At 39.7% G+C, this 24,426-nt stretch overlaps 1 protein-coding gene across 1 annotated transcript in view; it reads left to right on the top strand.

Moving 5' to 3' along the window:
* The window catches only part of LOC125240001 (cilia- and flagella-associated protein 91-like), a 42,533-nt gene that overhangs the window by 4,371 nt on the left and 13,736 nt on the right, over positions 1-24,426 (top strand). The window contains exons 3-10 of the mRNA XM_048147798.1: positions 3,542-3,674; positions 4,932-5,045; positions 8,121-8,221; positions 11,567-11,633; positions 14,208-14,328; positions 20,465-20,633; positions 21,488-21,682; positions 23,542-23,715. Coding sequence (XP_048003755.1) covers positions 3,542-3,674; positions 4,932-5,045; positions 8,121-8,221; positions 11,567-11,633; positions 14,208-14,328; positions 20,465-20,633; positions 21,488-21,682; positions 23,542-23,715 — 1,074 coding nt within the window. The remainder of the gene's footprint in view (positions 1-3,541; positions 3,675-4,931; positions 5,046-8,120; positions 8,222-11,566; positions 11,634-14,207; positions 14,329-20,464; positions 20,634-21,487; positions 21,683-23,541; positions 23,716-24,426) is intronic.

The following is a 24,426-nucleotide window of genomic DNA, read 5'->3' as shown; positions in this document are numbered from 1 at the left end:
CGGACGGGCAGCCTATCTTGCGGCACTCATATGCTAACCCTACTGATCTATTAACTGGAACACCGGAAAGCCCTTTATAGCTTCGAAGAATTTGACAACCCACAACTTAAGTGTAAGTACAGTACACTTTTTTTTTATGGACTGATCGGCGATTGGCCCTAGTCACACCTGATAGGAAGTGAAGACAGAGTCTAAGATGGAGCTCACCGATTCAGTAATAGCCTATTCACAATACAATACAATACAATACAAATACTCTTTATTGCACACCTCAATACACGAAACAACATAGCATACTCTATGTTTCACTTAAGTTGTGGTGACACAGTAGGTACTGATGTAGTGTGAAATGTTTTTCCATCGTATTTTCACGGAAACTCACGAAGTGTCATGTTATTTCAATGGGTCACTATCGAATGTACCTTATCGCTAAACAATCATTTCAGTCAGATGACATAAAAGTTAAATATACGGTCAGCAGAGAGTCAATTCAACTGCGACGACAAAGTAATAATACACACTCAGCAAAGCGTCAATTTAGCTGAATGACTAAGAATTAGAATGGACAAGTAGTTAAAGGTCTGGAAGTATAAATAGTCCTTATGATTAGAATACCCAATAAGTCGAAAGTGATATAAGTTGATTGACATGAACACAGAACGAGTTATTAGCATAACGTCATGAAATGTCTGAAGTAAAATAATTAGTATACGTGTGAATTAGAATTTGTTTGTCATATTTAATTATGAAGACGTCACACAATCCAGACGTTTTGCTTCATGGGTATTTTGCGTTGCAAACGTTTTGCTACCGGACCATTTAGCATTAATGTCAATTAAGTAATAAGGATATTTGAAGATAAAGAAGTTTTGATGCTAGCTCATTCTAAATTGTAACATTATGGCCGGCAACAGACAGTCAAAATTTTTTTAAGATTATGAAAATTAAGACTCGTCTGTTGCCGGCCTATGAGTTCCAGACGTTTTGCTAAATAAACATTTAGCATTCATGTCTATGTGGTCACAACGACATAATACAATCCAGACGTTTCAGCTATATTGTCGTTTAGCGATAAGGTAAATATGATAGTGACCCATTTCAATCAGTCTCTTTGTCCGACGACAAATACACAAACGTTACCGAGAAATGACGATGAAAAATTATTATGCACTATATCTATACTTATTTATTATATAAGACTTTTGACTTACAGATGAGACATTTTCTCGTTAATTTGGGATTGTAATTTTACAGTTAAGTCAGTTAATAACTTAGTTAAGGAATATAATCGCACGGTTAATTTCCTAAGACAAATGAATAGACGCCAATGACGCCATTGACAATATTGACATTTGACAGGTTTCGAGTTTCAGCCGCCGGAAGTGGAGGAACTCCCGTTTATCTGGCAACACAGCACTTTTTAAAGCTCATCCAGACGGGACAATCTGTCGCTCAATCTGATGAAATTGACAATTTAATTAAAGCGCTTATGCAAAAGAGAGGTCATATGAATTTCTAATCTAAACCCAATGGTCTTGCCTCACACATTCTTAAAAATTTAGATTGATCAGTTATAATCTACCAAACATTTGTTATCAAATATATACACATAACACTGTAATAGAAGTGAATTGCGAATTACTAATACTTATCTTATAGCATTGTTTTTATTGCTATATATTAAATATAAGCGAAAATAGTGAATAGGACCTGTTATTTTATAAATAAGATAATCTGAATTAAGTGTGTGTGTGTTTCATCATATTAATGTATGGAAAGAGGTGCGTTATGATATTTTCAGATTAATTATTAATTCATAACGCATATTAAGATCAAGTCTGTTAGAGTCTGGCTAGTGAAAGTTGATCCCGAAAAAATGCGGCAATTTCAAAAAAATTGGAGCTGGCAACACATTGATAACAAGATTTCGTTTTTATTTTTTCTAATTTATTTACAGCATTTACTTTACAAATTTTTATGGTGTTATTCATTATTATTTACAGATTTCGCTGTTAACTTTTACCGAAATTCGTTAAAGTGACAGTCACACTGACAGATGACAATCGACGATATGACATCCAGAGTTGCTGTTTTAAAAAAATACTGGGTTCAACTTTCATAAGCCAGACTTTAGATCAATATCAAAAATTCGTAATGTTATGGCCGCTGTACACATGTGGCCAACGGTTCCACCAACCCTTGGTGGCCAAGATAAGAGCCGCTGTTTGCACATTGGCGAACCAATCACTTGGCATTGGCTCTTCATGAAAGATGGACGTGGGATGAAAAAGGCTAGGAAATTCTTAAGTCATTAACGTTGTCAGCAAGATTAGATTAAAAAATAATAACCCCGTAGTAAAATAAAATTATTTGAAATATTAACAATTTTTTGAATATTTCGATAAGCACATTTATCTTTTTTAGGCAATACATTAAACATTTGCAAGGTTATTTTATTTCCTAAAATCAACACTATTATTGGCATAGATAAACTTATTATTTTCGTAAATATTTCACTACTGTCCTCTCTGACGGCTGACGACAGACTGAATGAAGCGCCAACGTGTAAACGCAGTTGGCCATTGGCGCCAAGATCCTTTGATGTGTGGAAAAAAAACCGACACCAATCGGTTAGCCGGCCAGCGCTAGCGCCAACTGCCAACTTACGGCCAAGTAGCCCTCTACACGCTTGGCCAAGGAGGTTGGTGGAACCGTTGGGCAATGGGCATATGTGTACAGCGGCCATTAAAAAAACCAGGGTGTTAATTTCGCCGACTGCGCATCGGCTGGGCGTGGCTCAGTCGTAAGAGGTCCGTAATGTTCGCAAGCACATCGCTGGTGTATCAGGGTTTCGGATCCCGGCCAGAAATAAAGTTTGTTTTTTTTTTGTTTTTTTTATCTAAAGACGTGATATAATAAAATAGAACCGAGCGAAGCTCGGTCGCCCAGTTTTTTATAATGGAAGAAACTCCAAACTCCAAATTTTCTTATAACTTAATACTCTCGTTTTTAAAATCTAACTTAATACTCCACGTTGCACAATTAAATTACTACAAAAGTATTGGCGTTATACTCTGTCAAACAAGTTTGATTTGATAATTTTCTTTGTTCTTAGTAAGTAAGTAAGTAAGTTTATAAGCTTATTTACTGACAGACTTGTTTGACAGAGTATAGTTATCATTCGTGCCAGCTTTCGTGAATCAACCTATCACCATGTAGTAAAAGACAAGATGCTCGGTCAAACACTGATTTGTTCAGGTACCTAGTGTACCTACACACGAGAATATCAAATATTAAGAACTACGTACATATCCATACTAATATTATAAATGGGAAAGTGTGTGTGTCTGTTTGTTTGTCCGTCTTTCACGGCAAAACGGAGCTACGAATTGACGTGATTTTTTAAGTGGAGATAGTTTAAGGGATGGCGAGTGACATAGGCTACTTTTTGTCTCTTTCTAACGCGTGCGAAGCCGCCGGCAAAAGCTAGTAATAAATAAATAAATAAATATACTACAGTATATGTTTCGTTTTCCCCCAGTATACCACCCGAACTGCCGGCTTCCTGGCCACCTAGATCGCTCGTACGCGGCGTACGTAGCCCGCGTGGAGGTCGACCGCAGCGCGCCCGCTCCGCAGCTCACCGGCAAGGACAGATACCGCTTCGCCGCCAAGTAATGTCTCTCTAACAGCTGGCCGTTTCTCTCTAACAGCTAGCCGTCTCTCTCTAACAGCTAGCCGTCTCTCTCTAACAGATAGCCGTCTCTCTCTAACAGCTAGCCGTCTCTCTCTAACAGCTAGCCGTCTCTCTCTAACAGCCCGCTCCGCAGCTCACCGGCAAGGACATATACCGCTTCGCCGCCAAGTAGTGTCTCTCTAACAGCTGGCCGTCTCTCTCTAACAGCTAGCCGTCTCTCTCTAACCCCGGAGCTCACCCGGAAGGACAGATACCGCTTCGCCGCCAAGTAGTGTCTCTCTAACAGCTGGCCGTCTCTCTCTAACAGCTAGCCGTCTCTCTCTAACAGCCCATTCCGCAGCTCACCGGCAAGGAAAGATACCGCTTCGCCGCCAAGTAGTGTCTCTCTAACAGCTGGCCGTTTCTCTCTAACAGCTAGCTGTCTCTCTCTAACACCGGAGCTCACCGGCAAGGACAGATACCGCTTCGCCGCCAAGTAGTGTCTCTCTAACAGCTGGCTGTCTCTCTCTAACAGCTGGCCGTCTTTCTCTAACAGCTAGCCGTCTCTCTCTCTAACAGCTAGCTGTTTCTGTAAACGGTTAGCTGTTTCTCTAACAGCTAGCTGTATCTCTCTAACAGCTAGCTGTTTCTGTAATCGGTTAGCTGTCTCACTCCAACAGCGACCTATATGTCTCTAGACTCTCTTAGCAGCTAATTTTATCTCGCTAACAGTTAGCTGTTTCTGTAAGTGGCTAGATCTCCCTAAAAGCTAAGCTATATCTCTAACGGCCCAGCCACGACATTGGTCTAAGCGCGACAGCGGTGAGCGGCAGCCATACGTGCGAATGAAAAGTCCCATCGCTGTGTCTCGCTCCAATGCATGGCCGCCGCTCACCGCTGTCGCGCTTAGACCAATGTCGTGGCCGGGCCGTAACTAGTGATGTGCCGACGGAAAGTTTCCAAAATTCTGAAATTTTCACATAGAAAAACTTCGGAAACTTTCCATGCTTTGTATTTACAATTGTATGGATGGAAACCTTCCATATCATAAATTTAAATTTCCTTTATTTTTCGTGAAAGTTTCGTGAATTTTTCAAGAAATTTAAGACTTTTTTTGGAAACTTCACTAGCCGTAACAGCCACGTAGCGTGGAGGATAGATAATTAGATACCCCTTCGCAGTGAAGTACTGTATATTTATATTTGTAATGTAACTTTTTTTAGACTTGTCAGATTACAATCGAGCTATTTTTCAGGCCAAAGAAGTTGATAAACATGGCGAGCGTGACGCCTCAGTTCCAGCCTCCAACGCCAGTTATGGCCCATGGCGATGGGAGACCTAAGAACAAAGGCACTCAGAGCAAATACAGGTACACTGTAAACTGAAATAGACACCATACACTAAAGAAAAGGTATCAAGCCCACTGGTGGCGAAGCCGGGAATCGAACCCGGGTCTCCAGCTTCACGGCTGTCGTGATAAACCGTTACACCACCCCGACCGCCGAGGTACCCGTCGATATTTCTCTAGTGTATGTTATCTCTGAAGGCTAGCCGCCTTTGACCAACTCTAACGGCCTAGCCACGACAATGGTCTAAGGCGTCTTGCGGCAGCGGCAAGCGGTAAGTCACAAAAACAAAAACGCAGCGCGCGCGAGGCATGCCACGACCTTGCCGCTGTTCGAAATCGCGCGCGGGTTTTTACGGGCCTACCCGCGGGAGCGGCGCGCGGGGCGGCGCGCGACTCAAGCAACTGTAGCGCGCCGCGCGGGCGGTGCCACGACATTACAGCGGCGCGCGCGACCGGCCTAAAGTAAAATTCATAATCCTACGGACTAAGGCTCCCCACAGACAGTCTTAAAAATTCATAATCTTAAAAAAAACTTGTATGCCATCTGACAGTTCAAACTGACACTGACAAGACACTGACAGATCTGAACTGTCAGATTGCATACAAGTTTTTTTTAAGATTATGAATTTTTAAGACTGTCTGTGGGGAGCCTAAATTGACAAATGACTGACAGGTAAAATGATACCAGGAACAGCAAAATTAAAATAGGGAAGGGTATATGTCGATAACAATATATCGACAAGTTGTAAAGTACATACAACAGACAAGTTTAAATCAAGAATAAGTATATGAGTTTCAAATAAGAGGTACACATTTTGGTTTGTTCTATGTACCTATCTTCGAGGTAGTGGATGAATACCATGCATTTTTACCCACTAGTTTTAAAACATAAAAAGGTTTCCGAGCCTGTAGGTAAAAAATAAAATACCATGTCCGACGATAATAAATTATCTGTCACGCTATGGCAAGTATATCATAAATATCTATATAATTTTCGAATAATATTATTGCTGCTTCGAAATAAAAAAAATATCTCTAATTAGCGGTCTACAGACCTTTTGATCTGTCGAAATCACAGAAAAGTTGGTATATTGATTAGCCGATCAAATTGCCAATTTCATTGTCCCGTCTGGGTGCACCTTAAATCTACGATGTAATAATAATTTTAATATCGATAAGAACGACACTGGCCAAACTGTGGCAACATTCCTTCACACTTACTTGTCAATTTGGTCCGTAGGTTTATGGATTTTACTTTTAGGCGGCTAGATGGGGCTAGCGATTCCGCGCGAAACAAAATATTTTGTTTTTATTATGAGCGTCTTGAACCCGAAACCTTTATTTAATGAAAATTGAATTGTACTTTCGCGTATGTACTATGTAATAATGTTTTCAAACATATTTTTGTATAGTATTTATTCGTATTTACTGTTCATTTTTTTCTAAGTGTTTATTTATATTAAGTATCATTTAACTAGCCATAAAATAAATTCCATGTACTTAGTCATCACACATATTCTCTTGTACAAGACGTAATTGACTAATTAAAGCATTCTATGCACTTTAGAGTCATATTCGACAGTAAAAAACATGTTTTTAAATATGAAAACGTTCTGGCCGCTCCTAGGCCCTGCCGCCGCATCTAAAAGTACGTGGCATGGCTAGCGCCCGCGCGCGTTTCCCGCGCAGCCCAGCCGCCCCGCTCGCCGCCTTACGGCCTGGCCACGGACACGCGCGAATTGCGGCAGCGGCGCGCGGTGCGACGCGCGGGGGAAACAAACGTACCGGGCTAGTGGACGACGCCACGACTTACAGCGGCGCGACCAGCGATATTAGCGGCACGTATCGGGCGGTTCGCTTCCGACCAAAAAATATTTGAAATATTTGATTTGTTCCTTAAATCGACAGGTACACTGGTTATACACTGGTACAGTACATGAGTACAGTCAACTAATTGGAACTCTAGGCCGCTATACAACCATGTCAAAATGACAAGCAGTAAGAGATTTCTTAAGCTCGATACGCAGAAAGTTCCACACTCGCGTTTGCGGCGTCGCGCCGCGATACGCACGCGAGTGTGGAGGGCGCTTCACGATCTGATTTATAACGTCAACGTCACTATGTCATAGTTCTACAGTGGCCTAGGGTTCCAATTGGTTGACTGTACATCATCGTCCTTGCGTTATCCCGGCACTTGCCACGGCTCATGGGAGCCTGGGGTCCGCTTGACATCCCAAGATTTGGCGTAGGCACTAGTTTTTACGAAAGCGACTGCCATCTGACCTTCCAACCCGAAGGGTAAACTAGACCTTATTGAAATTAGTCCAGTTTCCTCACGATGTTTTCCTTCACCGAAAAGCGACTGGCAAAATCGTGCGCGGTCGTGATGTTCGGTGTAAGCACGGTAGGAAATTTTTGATAGAAAAAAAATTACACTCATACTATGATTGTCTTTTCTACAGTTCTTAATTATTGAGATTACACTTCAATTTAGAACTTGTACTTTGTTGTTTGATATTTATGATACTAACACACACTCACTTTCTTTATTACGCCCAAACATAGTTTCTGTATAAGTAAGTTTAGTAAACATAGTTTCTGCTCTTACGTTCTGTTTAGTTATAAGACTTAGTTATTAATTTTCTGGGTGCCCTGAAAACTAGTGCCGCGTCTATTAGACACGGTATTCGCTGAGTGGCATCCTATTTGGTGAACTAGTTATTAAGTATTACTTGTTTTTATTATGTATCTGTATGCCAAATAAATATTTTCTATTCTATAAGTACTCAAGTTTTCTTCTTGGCACTAAAACATTATTTAGGTTAGTTATTTTATTTAGGTTGTCTGGAAGAGATCGCTCTTTAGCGATAAGACTGCCTCTTGTTTTACCTCTTAAGTTGTTGTGTATACTTACTATGTTGTTTCCTGTATTGAGATGTGCAATAAAGAGTATTTGTATTGTATTTTATTATAGTATCCGGCCGTAATATATTACTCTACTATCCGGTATCGGGTAGGATAGTAAAATGTAGCCGGATAGCCCGTATAGGTACCGGATATCCGTTGCATCTCCAAAAATTTATTTGTATATACCAGGGAGACATCAGCACAAACAGTTCCGTGGCAGCCGGACGGGAAGCAAGCCGAAGATTGCGAGGACACGCCTGAAGTGTTGTATCTGGACAAACTGGAGTGGGGTGAGTCAGATCTTCTGAACGTTTACGACGACGAACGTTTACTCCCATCTCAGAGGGGACTGAAATCTTCTCGAGGCTGAGGCGTAGGGTTAGAGCCGGCGTAGCTTTATTTGACGTTCATATGCGCATTGTAATATGCCTACTTGAAGAATAAATATTTCATTTTCATTTTCATTATAAATAAATAAAGTGCCATAGGTCAGGCAGGGCATGTTGGCGCTAAGTACTTTATGCCAATTTCCGCAAAATTAAAACCGGTCGACCGGACGACCGGTCTGGCTCAGTCGGTAGTGACGCTGCCTGCTAAGCCGCGGTCCCGGGTTCGAATCCCGGTAAGGGCATTTATTTGTGTGATGAGCACAGATATTTGTTCCTGAGTCATGGCTGTTTTCTATGTATATATGTCATATGTATGTATTTATCTATTTAAGTATGTATATCGTCGCTTAGCACCCATAGTACAAGCTTTGCTTAGTTTGGGGCTAAGTTGGTCTGTGTAAGGTGTCCCCAATATTTATATTTATATTTATTTATATATTTAAAAATCCTTAAATTAGATCGACAAAAAATATTTAAATAATCATAGAAAGTGGACACAAAATTTTACGAGAATCGGTTCAGAATTGCGACCTGTAGAGATTGCAGATAACATCCGGACAAAGGAGTGCAAAAAGCACATCGAGAAACCGTAGACCTTCGCTGGAGCTGGTCCGGCCGGGTGCGCAGCCGAATGGCACAAACGCTCACGAAACGAAACGCTCGTAGATATACACCGTGTTTCCGGTATCACTCAAAACCTCAGACACCCCAACTGATTTTTATTTTTTTAAACGTATCTAGAATATTCATTTTTTAATTTGATGATTATTATTTTTTTTAATTGAATATTTAATTTTCTGTGCAGCTCTACTCGACTTTTAACTCTACACTCAATAAAATAATTGCTAGCTACCATCGTAAACCTTAAAACTGATTAATTGTGTACGTTACTGCAACGACATAAGGTTTACCAATAGACAGCTATGTCACTGTAAAGCACGTTAAACTGTGTCACAGTAAACTTCAAATTGGACAGGTGACGCAGTAAGCAAATTTAAACCTAACGTTCAAAATGACAAGGTTGTAATTAGGTAAGAGTTCAATATGTTATGACTTATGATAAACTTTAAAATTAAAGTGACGCACAACGTCAAACTCGTAGCGGAAAAAATAATCGTCCAAGTAACCAGCCAGTATTAATACCCCTAAATACTGAAAAAGGTATACAACCTCTAGCAATATGATATGCACAATGTTGTATTACGAATTTGTAGAATGGGCACGTAAACAATAACTAATAATACAAATTAAAACAAAAAATATTACCCCCATCAAGATATAGCTCAATCGATTCTACTCTCGATTCTGAACAAACGGTTTTCAGGTTTTTAGTGTTAAGTGAAACACGGTGTATATCTCTATTGCTCTTGCGTATTGGCGCTACAGAGCCTGACTACCTTTCGCGGCGTTTCGTTTTCGTTTCGCGTCGGAGTAATGCCATTCGGCTACGGCCCCTGGTCAAATTAAACCTACACATTCGCTCCGGTTAAAAAGCCATTGTACAATTTAATAGTCAAGTATTTGGAAAAAGAGGGGGGAGGCTTTGCCCAGCAGTGGGACATAACAGGCTCCTAATAATAATTAATAATAAATAATTTGTTTTACAAGGGGTGAGCGTCAGGACCCCTGGACCACTACAGATATTTGATGTTTAGTACATACTAAAATTTAGTATCTATTTGATACTATTTGGTACCTGAGTACATATATTTGGTACCTCCACTGATATCGAAAAATCGAGCGAATAAAGTGGCCAGACATTCTGACGTCAGGATGTCTGGACCATTTTTGGTTTACATAGTTCTAGACAACACTACTAATTGATATCTTAGTCAATATTTACTACCTATTTGGTACCTGTCAATATATTTTTTTCAAATTTTTTTGGCGTACCAGAAAAAAGTTATGACGGAATTTAAAGTTGTGAGCCCAGCCGTGCCGTTGAAGTATGTAGCGCCTGTCAAAAGTATAGAGGCAAGGGGAAAAGTAGTTGTTGAACGGCACGTGCCAATATTGATACCCGAGCAAGTGAAAGATTCCAATATTCAAATGGTTCAAAAAGTGGAATCTTGAGCGTTGCGAGCTTGCGAGGGTTTCAATGCACGAAGGTTAAACAAACACAGCAAAGAGGAGTGTACAAGTTTATAATGGAGTGACAACGCGCATGTGACACTCTTAGAGTTACAGGCGTACATAGGTTACGGTAACCGCTTTCCATCAGGCGGACCGTATGCTTGTTTGCCATCGACGTAGTATAAAAAAAAATTGCTAAAAAAATGACTTTGCCACCGAGTGAAACACAAAATTTTTCATCACACCAATACGAATAAAATACCGACTATAAAACATCAAACTAAATCAAATCCATCGATTTATTCAATATTTATGATTCAAAATCAAATGAGTAAATAATTCTATCTGCTAGCTTAAGACATCGAGTTAAAAAAATGTATGAAATTACTTTGCACACTCGTGGATAAAATGCAATTTTGCTGTCTGTTAATATGCTGTTGAATAGCAAAGTAAAGCCTTTACCCGTTTTTTTTTTTATTAGCCTACTGTAGTGTCCCACTGCTGGGCAAAGGTCTCCCCTCGCTTCTTCCCGTTACCAGTTGGTGTGGTGAAAAGATATTTTGGTCGAATACGAGTAAGTAAGTTTGACTTAAGGGGCTGACAACACCCAACTGCGCAAAATTGATGTTACTTGCGCAGTTTTTTAAGACAAACTATTAGTTTTAGTAAAGCAAGTAAATTATTTGTTATTATTCATTATATTTCAACGAACATAGCCGTACTCGATACACGATTTAACGAAATCGGCTCGATAGAAAAAAAATGCAAAGATTGGTCTCGAGTTCGTCATTTAACGGTTCTATGACGTTCAATTATTCACTTAGTTGTCTTTAATTAAAATTACAATAACAAAAATATACATGTCTAAAACACTGACGAAACAGATTACACAAATAATGCATCTTTCTATATATTTTATTTTTTTAATATTTTTCCGTACTTTTCGTACCTAGCCGCCCTGTTTTAGTGGCATCGCGGTCTCACTTACTCCCATGCGAATAGACAGTGTACGCTAGCGTCAAGGTCATTGGGTGTTGTCAGCGTCTAAAAAGAATACATTTTCTCGGGCGAGACTGTCAAAATCCTTGACAACTTAATCAACTTATCTTGTACTGAATGTATAATAACTTAATAACGTGTACTAGTATATTGATTGTGTTTATTCTATTGAAGGTCCTGGGAAGCCGTTTCGACTTGGTGACTTGCCGGCTGATTTCCACACTACAGAGATCATAAACAAGTATGTGTTTATTAAATTGTAGCTCCAAAATTGAAACGGTGGTGGGCGGTGTGAGACATGAACTGAAATTGTCAATTATTTAGGAAAAATATATCAGTTACCTAGTATATTTATTCGTTTTCCCGTCACTAGCTCGGAAACACGTCTTTTGTCCTTTAATACCAGCGGGTAAAAACGCATTTTATCCACTAGTGGGTAAAGTAATTTGACCTTGAATAAAGTCAAATTAACTGCTTTAAAGTTGGTTCAAGTAGGTGAATCTAGTAATAAAGGTGATTTATCACCTGTGGAACTACTGGAAGCAGTGATAAACGCATTTTTTTGCGTTGTAGTTTTCTCGCTATAGTGAGGGGAAAAGTTTTGTGTTACACTCGGGTGCAAATGTATTTTACTACTCGTGTGTTAAAAAAACTCGCAAGTTCAGGATTCTATTCTGGAACCACTCGCTTCGCTCGTGGTTCAACTATAGAATCCTTTCACTTGCTCGTTTTTCAATTCCACACTCGGCGTTAAAATACAACTTTGCCCCCTTGTATAATAAATAACTATTATTCTGAAACCCAATCGCAGTAATATGGAAAACCTAAGAGGCTATAAAAAGGCTGTGCACAAGATACGGGTAGCACAGAGAGCGATGGAGCGCACCATGCTCGGCATTAAGCTTCAAGATCGAGTGAGGAATGTCGAGATCCAGCGCCCACCAAGGTGCGGGACGTGGGTGACGTCATTTCCAAACTCAAATGGAATTGGGCGGGGCATGTTGCCAGGCAGAGTGATGGCAGGTGGACCAAAGGAGATTGGTAGGAGGTAGGGCATAGCGGAAGATATTCCGCTTTGTGTGGTAGGGCACAGCACAGCGGATATCGTCTCGCTCGAATCTAGAGCAGAGCCCAACTGGGGTAGTACCTCCGTCTTACAGAAGACCGCAGCCAAATAGCACTAGACCCTACTCATAGTGTTGTGTTCCTGTCGGTGAGTAAGGCTGCCAGAGCTCAAGGAGGGTGCGGTGTGCTGATGACAGGAGGACTTACGGAACTAACTTGTTCCGTATATTGTCCTTTGAGTCGTCGGCAACCCGAACCCTCCTTAGAACTTGTACACTCCTTTTTGCTGTGTACTTAACACAGCAATAGGGAATGTACAAGTTTCTAATAGGGTGGCAACGCGCATATGACACTGTTTGAGTTGCAGGCGTCCATAGGTTACGGTGACCGCTTTACATCAGGCGGGCCGTTTGCTTGTTTGCCATCGACGTAGTATAAAAAAAAATGTTGACCGAATGGTGGCCGCTATCGGATGTAAGAAGCGCCTGGCATCCGTTGGCTCGTTGGGTGGACGACATTCGAAAAACTGCGGGGCACTTCTGGATGAGATTAGCCCAGGACCGGGATAAGTGGCGTACACGAAGGGAGGCCTATGCTCAGCAGTGGGCGATTAATTGCTGAAATGATAACGATGATGATAATAGAGAGATAGTAATATGGTGCGTCAACGTTGAACTGTAGCTGGGCGTTTTCCACATTAATTCTCGAATATCGAATGTCAGCAGATCCGGACGTGTTTGGGCTCATTCTTCTCAGAATCACGAGCTGATTCGATCCCGACGATAAAAAATGTGTCTGGTGGAATTCGATTTTTGAGATTTATTTTGGAAAACGCCCAGCTGTAGACTAAAGTCTCAGAACTTTAGTCACTTAAATTTAAACTCGATTCTTTTTAGGGTTCCGTACCAAAAAGGTACAACAGGAACCCTTATGGTGCGACTCTGTCCGTCTGTCTGTCCGTCTGTCACATTCCTAAATATCTCGAGAACTACTAATGCTATCAACTTGAAATTTGGAATAGTTGTGAACATTGTAAACCTCTACAAATAGAAAGTATAATTGTTTTAAATATATTAATTTTAATTGTAGAAAATGGCCAAAATGAAAGGGGGGCAAACTGTAAATTTCAAGTTACTAGGTCAAGTGTGGTATCGTTGGAAAGAGCTCAAATTGAACGTAAATAAGCTATTTTATATATTTTATTTGTTGTGGAAAAAAAAAAAATTTGAAGGAAAATGTAAAAAAAAATACCGTTCCCCCCCCTTATCTCCGAAGTTTACCAACGAAAAATTATGAAAATTTTAGTAAACATTGGTTTTATGCTATATATTACAGGAAAAATATAATCGTGTTTGTATTTTGAATACTTTTTTTTAATTCACAAAAACTTTTCAGATTTTTACTTTCAATTTACCCACCCTTGCGGATGTATATCGTACTTCAAATTAATACGAGATATTACGTAAACCATCTTCTGTCCAATAAAGTAAAAACTGTTTAAATCGGTTAACATTATAAAGAATTATCCCTGAAAAACCAGGTCGCGCAAATTAGTTAGCAAATTGACCGGGAGATGGCGCTATACACTATAAATACTATAATACTCATTAGTGCCTATACTTTTGTCTTGTAGTCAAGTCATTAGAGTTATATGAAAATATGAGATTATTTTTACTAGGTAGTTTGAAAGAAATTTTGTACGGAACCCTCGGTGGGCGAGTCCGACTCGCACTTGGCCGGTTTTTTTTAGAATGCGCCACGCTCGAACCTGGACTTCAGTGGTGGAGAGCGCTCAGTTCCCGCGCTGGATGAAGCGGCGCGACGACATCATCAGCGATGTGGAGACCAGGGACTGGATCTTCAGGGAGGCTGTACGTATCATTATCATCATCATCATCATCATTATCATCAGCGACGTATCCCATACAACCATTTCAGTCGCAAAATCTTCAAATCAGTAACTAACTGTCAAATGTGACATAACGCGTGGTAACGTCGTGCAAACAATGCGACCGTATTGATACAATAACAAAATGTAGTCGTCGTGTGCACTCGTTACGGTAACAAAATGTGTACGAATTTGTAGCTGTCAATGTCACTGTCAGAATGACTTTTAACGACACTTTATTAGTCGACGTTTGCACACATAACGGTAACAACATGTGGACGAATTTGTGGCTGTCATTGTCACTGTCAGAACGGTTTCTGACAGTGACATTGACAGAATTTGTACACACATGTGTAGGTCTGATTACCGAACTGCTCCTAAACCACTGTATCCGCAAATGACAATCTGAAATACGAAGGTTTCTCAAACTGTCTTGTGAAGTTGTGGACTGGTTGCTTTGAATCATTTAAATATGAGCGAATTAAATAATAATAAACGACGACGACCATTTAAGCACTCTTCGACATTTTATAGAAATGTGGGAAAGTTAAGAAAAGTGCAGAATGATAATACAAATAGATAAGCACTTTATAGTTACTTAATGTATTAAATATATAATTTTTAATTCTTATTGATAAAAATGAAGTGTAGTGTTGCTTTACACAATAAAAGTAGGAATCAAATGAAATAGAGTATTTACTGTGATATTAATAGAATTTCTGTTGCGCAATGATAGTTTTTTCAGTACAGATGCTGCTTTTTCTAACGCAGTAGTGCGAGCAAATCAAGCAATGATTCATTTCTTGTCTGGTCGAAACTCTTAGCTTAGATTTAGGTACTGAAAATCGTCGTACGATACACGTGCGAAAAGGACATTCACAACTCGTGTCGAAGTAAAACACTCCCTTCGTTCGTGTATTAATTTATCGCTACTCGTATCGATTTTCCTCTTTTCCGCACTCGTATCTACAAGTATTTTGTTTGGGTTACAAAAAAAAAACACATTATTTACTCTACTACGTTTTATTTATGTCTCTTTAACATTACAAATTTGTAGACACTTATCTATACAAAAATCTTGACTTAAGAAGTACAGATCGCTGAAATTAATGTTGATAGTAATATTAATGACGACTACTTCAACAAGTGTCAATTGTGAAATGCCGCAAAATACTAGTTGCTCTATAGAAGACCATAATAATATGATCCCCGATCCTTTACAACCCAGCAGCTCGATACGCACGTTACAATTTTTTTTTAATCTTCTTTAGTGAGGGCAACTGAGTACGACGGCATATTTAATTGTTTATAAAGTTTGAGGATACCTGGAAAAAATTAATACATGAAGCCATTTTGAAAATATAATAAATATTCACTGCTTTCGGTCACGCGTGTACGCTGCGACCATTTTGCGACCGTTTGTCGACCGTTTGGTGACCGTTTGGCGACTGTTTTTTACATGGAATATTACCGTCTTAATCCATATTTTAACAACTTTATTGGTTTTCTAGGCATTATTTTTATTATTTCAGTATAGTATATGCACCGGAGCACTAAAACTTCACCAATCAATATACATAACACGCAAACACCGAGTAGTCAATAATATTATTACTGGTTAAACTGAGGTAAATTGATGGCGCGTTGATAAATTTAGACTTATTTTATGAAATCACTCGAGCAATTTAATTGGCCATGGTAATTAGCCCACATTATATTACAAATGCAAACAATATTTATCTTTAACAAATTCTTACGCCATTACATTTTAATGTCAAATGATTTTATTTCTTTTTTACTTTGACGTCTCTGACAGTCGCCATTTGAAAAGAATGAAATGAACGAATGATTTTGGGAAAGTAGTCGCCAAACGGTAACAATGTGTGCACGCGTAGTGCACACTTCTGTCACTTCTGTGACCATTTGTGCCTGTTACCAATCGTCCCCATTTGGTCGCCGCGACTAAACGTCGACCGTACTGCGACTAAGCATTGAGACCCGAAGACCTGTGTGTACACAAAATAGGAGGATTTGCGTAGGAACGGCGACCGATTATGGTTATATGGGATAATGAACGTTGTTCACCAGAATATTCAGGGTTTTTCCAGCAAAGAATTAGAAGTAGGATTATTTTTAGATAGTAATAATGTTGAAGTTATGTGTATTACTGAACATTGGTTGAAACAAGAACAGTTGATATTTGATTATGTTAATTTTAAATTAGCTAGTTTTTTTGCCAGAAAATCTGCTGCTCATGGTGGCTCCCTTATTATTGTTAAAAATTGTATGAAGTGTAAAGAGCGCAAAGATGTTGTAAAATATTCCATAGAAAGAACTATAGAAATTTCATGTGTTGAATTAGACAGATATATTATTGTATGTGTTTATAGACCACCATCAGCTGACTTCAGCATATTTGAATCTACAATGGAAAATGTTCTGAATTTAGTATGCAAGGGCCAAAAACATGTTATTGTATGTGGAGATTTTAATGTTAACTTGCTCGAGTCATCTAGTAATACTGTTAAAATGTTCTGTTTGTTTAAATCATTTAATTTATTTAATTTATTTCTTGAACCTACCCGGGTAGGTGTGACTAGTGCAACATGCCTAGATAATATTTTTTGTAACTGTGAATGTATAGATAAGAAATTATTTAACTGTTTTCATTCCGATCACAGCGGCCAAAGGGCAGCTTTCTTAAACGTTATTCATGATACTCCACAAACAATAACATATAGACCCATTACTGGATCTCGCTTGGAATCATTCAAAAATGAAATTCTACATAGTTTGTCTATAATACCATTTTCGCATTATGACTGTAATCATTTGTATCAAGATGTTTTCAATGTAATTCTTAATCAATTTAATAACAATTTCAAAGTGAAATCTATTAGTGGGTCAAAAGTTAAAACAAAGTTTAGTGAATGGGCTACTGTAGGTATTCACAAAAGTAGAAAAAGACTTTATGAACTTTATGGTGAGAGAGAGCTGAACAAGAATTCAGAATTCCTGGACTATGTAAGAAACTACTCAAGAATCTTCAAGAAAGTGTGTTTAACTGCCAAGAAAAACTTTATTAGTTCTAAATTGAAAGTGTCGGACAACAAAGTGAAAACAACTTGGAGTATTATAAATAAAGAAGCTGGTAAATGTAAATCACGCGATTGTCAAGTCAACATTGTATCAGATAATCAACAAATAGTGTCGAACAGCGATGTTGCCTCGGCATTCGAAGATTATTTCTCAAATATAGCCGTTAACACCACAAAATGTTTACATTCTTCTGCGGCTCAAGCCCATTCATTACTTTGTGCTAATGTTAAGAAATGTAATAATTCATTTGAATTTAGTCAAGTAGACTCTGTAAATATTGTTAAAACATTCAAGTCACTCAATTTAAAGAAAACGGAAGACTTATGGGGAACATCAGTTAAAGTAATTAGTCATGTCATAGATATAATAGCACCTTACTTGGCCGTAATATATAATATTTCAATTTCACAAGGCACCTTTCCAGATCTTATGAAATGTAGCAAAGTCATACCGCTTTTTAAATCGGGTGATTCGAGTGATATAACCAATTTCCGTCCCATATCAATACTTCCTGTACTAAGTAAAGTCTTTGAGAAGCTAATGTTAAATGATCTACTGGGACACTTCAACAGACATAGATTACTTACAAGCAAACAGTTCGGTTTCACAAGGGGCCGTTCCACGACCGATGCTGCTTCGGTACTCATTAAACATATATATAATTTTTGGGAAAATTCTTGTGATGCAATTGGCATATTTTGTGATCTTTCAAAAGCCTTTGATTGTGTGGATCATGGAACGCTCATTTTGAAATTAGAACACTATGGTTTGTCTATAAATGCCCTAAACTTTATGTCTTCTTACCTTAGCAATAGAACACAAACAGTAGTTGTTAACAAAACTCGCTCTAGCGGGACTGTAGTCCAATTAGGAGTGCCACAAGGCTCAATTTTAGGTCCATTCCTGTTTTTGGTTTATATAAATGATTTGCCATGTATAGTGAAAAACTTTTGTGAAATAGTACTTTTTGCTGATGATACATCACTGCTTTTTAATGTTGACCGAAAATCTACGGATTACAATGTAATTAATAGCACGTTAGCTGATGTACTGCAGTGGTTTACTGTCAACAATTTACTTCTTAATTCTAAGAAAACCAAATGTATTCGATTTTCTCTGCCGAATGTTAAACCAATCGATACAAAAATACTTTTGAATGATGAATGCTTAGAGATGGTAGATACAACACTGTTTCTTGGTTTAACATTGGACAAAAATCTACAATGGAGTCCTCATATAAAGAAACTAGCAAGCAAATTAAGTTCAGCCGCATACGCCGTTAGGAGAATCAGGCAACTGACTAATGTTGAGACAGCTCGCCTAGTGTATCATAGTTATTTTCACAGTGTAATGTCATACGGTATTCTGGTTTGGGGCAAAGCAGCTGACATACAGACTATCTTTGTATTACAAAAGAGAGCCATTCGTTCTATTTACAACTTAGGAACACGTGAATCAGTAAGAGAACTCTTCAAAGAAATTAATATCTTAACTGTAGCTTCCCAATACATTTATGATAGTATAATTTATGTTGTTAAGAATTTAGACTGTTTCACTAAGAATTCTGATATCCATAATTATAACACTAGAAACAAAAATAAGCTTGCCATAAAGAAGTTTCGTGTCCGTAAAGTACAGAAGTCATTTGTTGGGCAATGCATTCATTTTTATAATAAGTTACCTGACACTGCTTTGAGATTACCCCTCCCAGCTCTTAAGAACTACTTAAAAAAATCATTGATGTTAAAGGCTTATTACAGAGTCGAGGACTATTTGACAGACAAACATGCATGGCCCGAACCAGAAACTACAAAAAACGAATAGCAATTAAAATAATTGTATTATGTATAGAGGACACAGTTCAGATAAGAAAGCACATCAAATATTTTATATTTTATGTTGTGTAGGTAAATTACATATTTAATGATATTGAGATTCATATTATCTTTTTCTTCTATGACAATTTGATATGTTTTCTCTGAAGAAGAACGACGTATTATTAAGCAATAATATAATTTATTGAAATTGATTTCCATAGAGTACCTAGTCTGTTCATATTCTTTGATGAATACTTTTGCATGTTAAATTGTATGTTGTTATTTAATGCATGTTAATTATAAGATGTAATGTTTTGAAAAGAAGTTGCCCGCCGAGTTTCTTGCCGGTCCCATAGTGGATACCCCCCTCCCAACTGAGGGGGGACTGAAATCTTCTCGAGGCTGAGGCGTAGGGTTAGAGCCGGCGTAGCTTTATTTGACGTTCATATGCGCATTGTAATATGCCTACTTGAAAAATAAATATTTCATTTTCATTTCATTTTCATTCATTTCATTTTCATTTTCATTTTCATCATCATCATCATCATTAGCGTCGTGGAGACCAGGGACTGGATCTTCAGGGAGCCTGTACGTATTAACACCATCATCATCATTATCATTATCATCATCATGCTCGAACATGGACGTCAGTGGTGGAGAGCGCTCAGTTCCCTCGCTGGATGAAGCGGCGAGACTACATCATCAGCGATGTGGAGACCAGGGACTGGATCTTTAGGGAGGCTGTACGTAGACGTATATGTATCATCACCATCATCACCATCATCATCATTATCATCAGCGATATGGAGACTAGGGACTGGATCTTCAGGGAGGCTGTACCTAGAGGTATCATCATCATCATCATCATCATCATCGCCATCATCATCATTATCATCAGTGATGTGGAGACTAAGTAACTGGATCTTCAGAGAGGCTGTACGTAGATGTATATGTACCATCAATATCATCACCATCATCATCATCATCACCATCACCATCAGCAAACATTTATATAAACTAATATCGGGTAGTTTTGTGTTGTTTACATCTCCGCTGACACTTTGCTTTGCTTGCTGGGACCTCAGTCTTCCGTGACCACGGCCAGTGGAACCTGGCAGAACGTTGGAAAAAAATAGGTAAAATAATGTTAATTAATCGAGTTCGACCTGTATGTGACTTTAAATACAAGTTCCGTTCCTCCAGGAGATCGACGAGCTGCAGGACATTCGCCTGGAACTGCTGCATCAGCTGCAGAAGCAGCAGCGCAGCAAGCAGACCTCCAGGACTAAGAGGAAGCTGCAGAACCTCTGGCTGAAGAAGAAACAGGAGATGGAGCGGCGCGTGGACCTCATACGGAAGACTAGAGATCGAGGTATGATGACACTACCACTGATAGTTGCTTTTTGACAGACCTCAACTCAAGCGCGGATCCAGCTTCGTGCCCAGGGGGGGGGGGGTCACGTGGTAAAGGCCCATCTCGGAGGATCAAGGAGCCTAGGTTGGCCATACAAAGGTCTATTTGTATGGCCAACCTAGGCTCCAGGGGGGGGGGGGGGTCACGTCCCCCATTTCCCCCATGACCCTCCCCCCTGGATCTAAGTTTCTGCAGAAACTTTCTGCCCCGCACGGAATTAACTCGCGTCTGCGGTATTTCCGGACCGATACGACCTTCAAACCTTCAAGAAAAGAGCTTACACCCATCTCAAAGACCGGCAACGTACCTCCAACACTTCTGGTGTTTCGGGTGTTCGCTTACCATCAGGTGACCAGTCTGCTCGTTTGCCACCTGTCACAAAAAAAAATACTCAACCGCTCACCATCGACAGGGCGCTCATCCACACACCTTGCAACCTAAATGGTCGCGCACCGTGCGGTTTCAGAGGAATTTCTCCCGCGGACGCTCCGGCTGTGGAATGAGCTCCCTGTCGAGGTATTCCCAAAGAACTACAGTATGGGGTTCTTCAAAAAAGGAGTGTACAAGTTTCTAATGGGTTGACAACGCGCGACATCCCTTAAGTTGCAGGCGTCCATAGGTTAGGTGACTGTTTGCCACCGACACGTGGTAAAAACACTTAATTGGCCTAATGACCTAGCTAGTGCCAGGCATTAGAAAGCGACAGCACGATTGCTGTCAAATTTCGGTTTTGTAAAAAGTGTATTTTGAAAGGCCACAGGTGGTGGTTGGTTTGGTGGTTCAAAGTGACCCTTTTTTTTGTTCATTTTCAGAGATCCGTAAACTTACGATGGAGCACGCTTACGGGCGCGAGGGTCTCGTGGGGCGCCTGCGGGGGGCACGGGGAGGGGGCTCCGTGACGTATACGGCCGCGGACCCGACGTCAGACCTACACGCTCCCATGGCGAGGCACGGGTACCAGGCGCGCAGGAAGCATGCGGTGATATACTACGATCCTTCGCTGTTAGGTTCGTATGACAGTACACTAGTTATCAAGGCACTTGAGATTCCTTTGGGTAAGATTTCGTCTGGCAGCAACTAACGTTGTCGGAAACAAGTCAAAGTTGGAGCAAGGTATTCAAGGTAACTCTATCTTTGTTTAGTCTTGCAAAGACAAAGTTGGGAAATGCCACATATATTAGTAATGACATGATTGACATGTATAATGATACTATCTCAACTAGTCATACATAATCTTGATTTTTATGCTAAAATGAAACCGAAACTACCAGGCGAGCAGAAACTACACGGCAATATGTTACTACGATCCTTTGCTGTTGGGTAAGTTTGCAATATTTTGTGTTTTGGAACCCTCAAGATTCGAGACACTTCTTCAAGGCTTTCATTTACGTTCTTTAAAATAACTAGAAAATTATAGCGCTTTTGACGCATATTATATTTTTGGATATTTTGGCACATGTTTTTTGTCTTGCAGCATGTCAAATGAATAACTACAGATACAAACAACCGAGACCTAAAAAAAAACACACTCACTTGACGGTCTCATCGGAAGATCCGCGCTGGAAGTCACCAGCAACACGCTGTGATGAGGCCATTTCGTGGCACTTCATTCCATTCTGTTTTCTTATAATCTAAAACCTTTAGGCCTGATTTCGACGGCGTGCGAACTCGCATGCGATTGTAGTTACATTGCGGGCTGTTGAGGCTACATAAACTTTTGCACATCCAAATACCGCAATGTAATAAAACTCGTATGCGAGTTCTCGTACCGTCTAAATGGGCCCTTAGACCAGCAATCTCGGAAACAGCTGAGGTTACAATTTCGCTGAAATTTGTTATGTGGGGGTGAAAAATCGATCTGGCATAGTTTTAGGTCCCGGTAACGTGAATTTTCGAGTTTGCGAACTCCGAGCGAAGCCCAGGTACTGTGTAATAGGCGAGACGACTAAAAAAATCTAATTAGTCCGTCAATTAGATTATCAAAGAATATTAGACACGTATTTTTTCTTTTTTCTCGTAAACGAAAAATTACGACGGTACAGTGCGTTAAAGTTTCGCGTGATGTCTCGCCTAGGTACAATTTTTACTTAGAAGTGACGTCACAAGCCCCCACTCCGGAACTTTCTTGCGCTAATATCTTTGTATTTTTTCATTAATTAGAAAAAGCGAAAAATATGTGTTCAGTATTTTTTGACGATTTAACTGACGTACTAAACAGAATGCCATTTTTTTATGTAGTCGTCATCCCTATTATTAGGGTTCCGTAGTCAACTAGGAACCCTTATAGTTTCGCCATGTCTGTCTGTCCGTCCGTCCGTCCGTCCGTCCGCGGATAATCTCAGTAACCGTTAGCACTAGAAAGCTGAAATTTGGTACCAATATGTATATCAATCACGCCAACAAAGTGCAAAAATAAAAAATTGAAAAAAATGTTTTATTAGGGTACCCCCCCTACATGTAAAGTGGGGGCTGATATTTTTTTTCATTCCAACCCCAACGTGTGATATATTGTTGGATAGGTATTTAAAAATGAATAAGGGTTTACTAAGATTGTTTTTTGATAATATTAATATTTTCGGAAATAATCGCTCCTAAAGGAAAAAAAGTGCGTCCCCCCCCTTTTTGAACCATATGTTTAAAAAATATGAAAAAAATCACAAAAGTAGAACTTTATAAAGAATTTCTAGGAAAATTGTTTTGAACTTGATAGGTTCAGTAGTTTTTGAGAAAAATACGGAAAACTACGGAACCCTACACTGAGCGTGGCCCGACACGCTCTTGGCCGGTTTTTTGTCTTGTGTTCACAAATAAATATGTTTATTATATTCTAAAGCCTACCGTCCTCAAATACCCCCCACTCTTTCAGCGTACGAAGACCACGAGAAGCTAGCCAAGCCCCCAGCCTGGCTCAATCAGTGCGGTCAGAATCTGAAGAAATCCTGCTCCGGACATCATCTACCTAGGGATCCGATGCAGCTCTGCGAACGGGAAACTAAATGGAGTGAAGAGTTTCTGGAGCAGCTGCATAATGATCTGAAAAGTAAGTAGGTATAAGGCCAGCGGAGCTATCACGCTTCCAATTTTATCACTTATCCACGCGGATAAGGTACCCATCACTCACACTGACATACTTGCCAGCACGGGAAGCACGGTCGCGCGATAGACGATAAAATATCAGGCCGTCCCTATCGCACTTCCAAATAGTGCGATAGGGACGGCCTGCTATTTTATCACTTATCGCGCGACCATAATTGCCTGCCAGAACGTGACGGATGCTTTATCCACGCAGATAAGTGATAAAATTCGAAGCATGATACCAAAGTATATCGTACAGTATGGCCACTCCCGCTCCCCGCTGAGAGTGCCGCCCACCCCCTCTCGGTTACCTCGCAGTTACCACCTGTGAAAAACGCGAACAGTCGACCTGTCATATTTCACTCATACAAGCATGGTACGCGTTCACCTACACGAGCTTAGACCGTGTGCTAGGAACGCGCCTCTTTCATATACTTATTTGATCGCCAGTCTCCGAGGTGTTGGTACGGTGATGATACGCCGGCAGGCCCCGTAGCCGAATGGTATTTCAATTGCACAGAAATGCAATTTATCTCTATCGCTCTTGCTTATTGGAGCGACAGAGCCAGACTGCAGCCATTCGACTAAGCGGGGCCTGTTTTTCCAATAAATTTGGTAACTATGAAAGGAAAACAAGAAACATTCCGAACAGCTTGATAAACAAAAAATTAAGTAT

The sequence above is a fragment of the Leguminivora glycinivorella genome, chromosome 26 (assembly GCF_023078275.1).
Source record: "Leguminivora glycinivorella isolate SPB_JAAS2020 chromosome 26, LegGlyc_1.1, whole genome shotgun sequence".
NCBI classification, from domain to species: domain Eukaryota; kingdom Metazoa; phylum Arthropoda; class Insecta; order Lepidoptera; family Tortricidae; genus Leguminivora; species Leguminivora glycinivorella.
The sequence above is the reverse complement of the archived record's forward strand: the minus strand, read 5'-3'. Positions and strand labels throughout refer to the sequence as shown.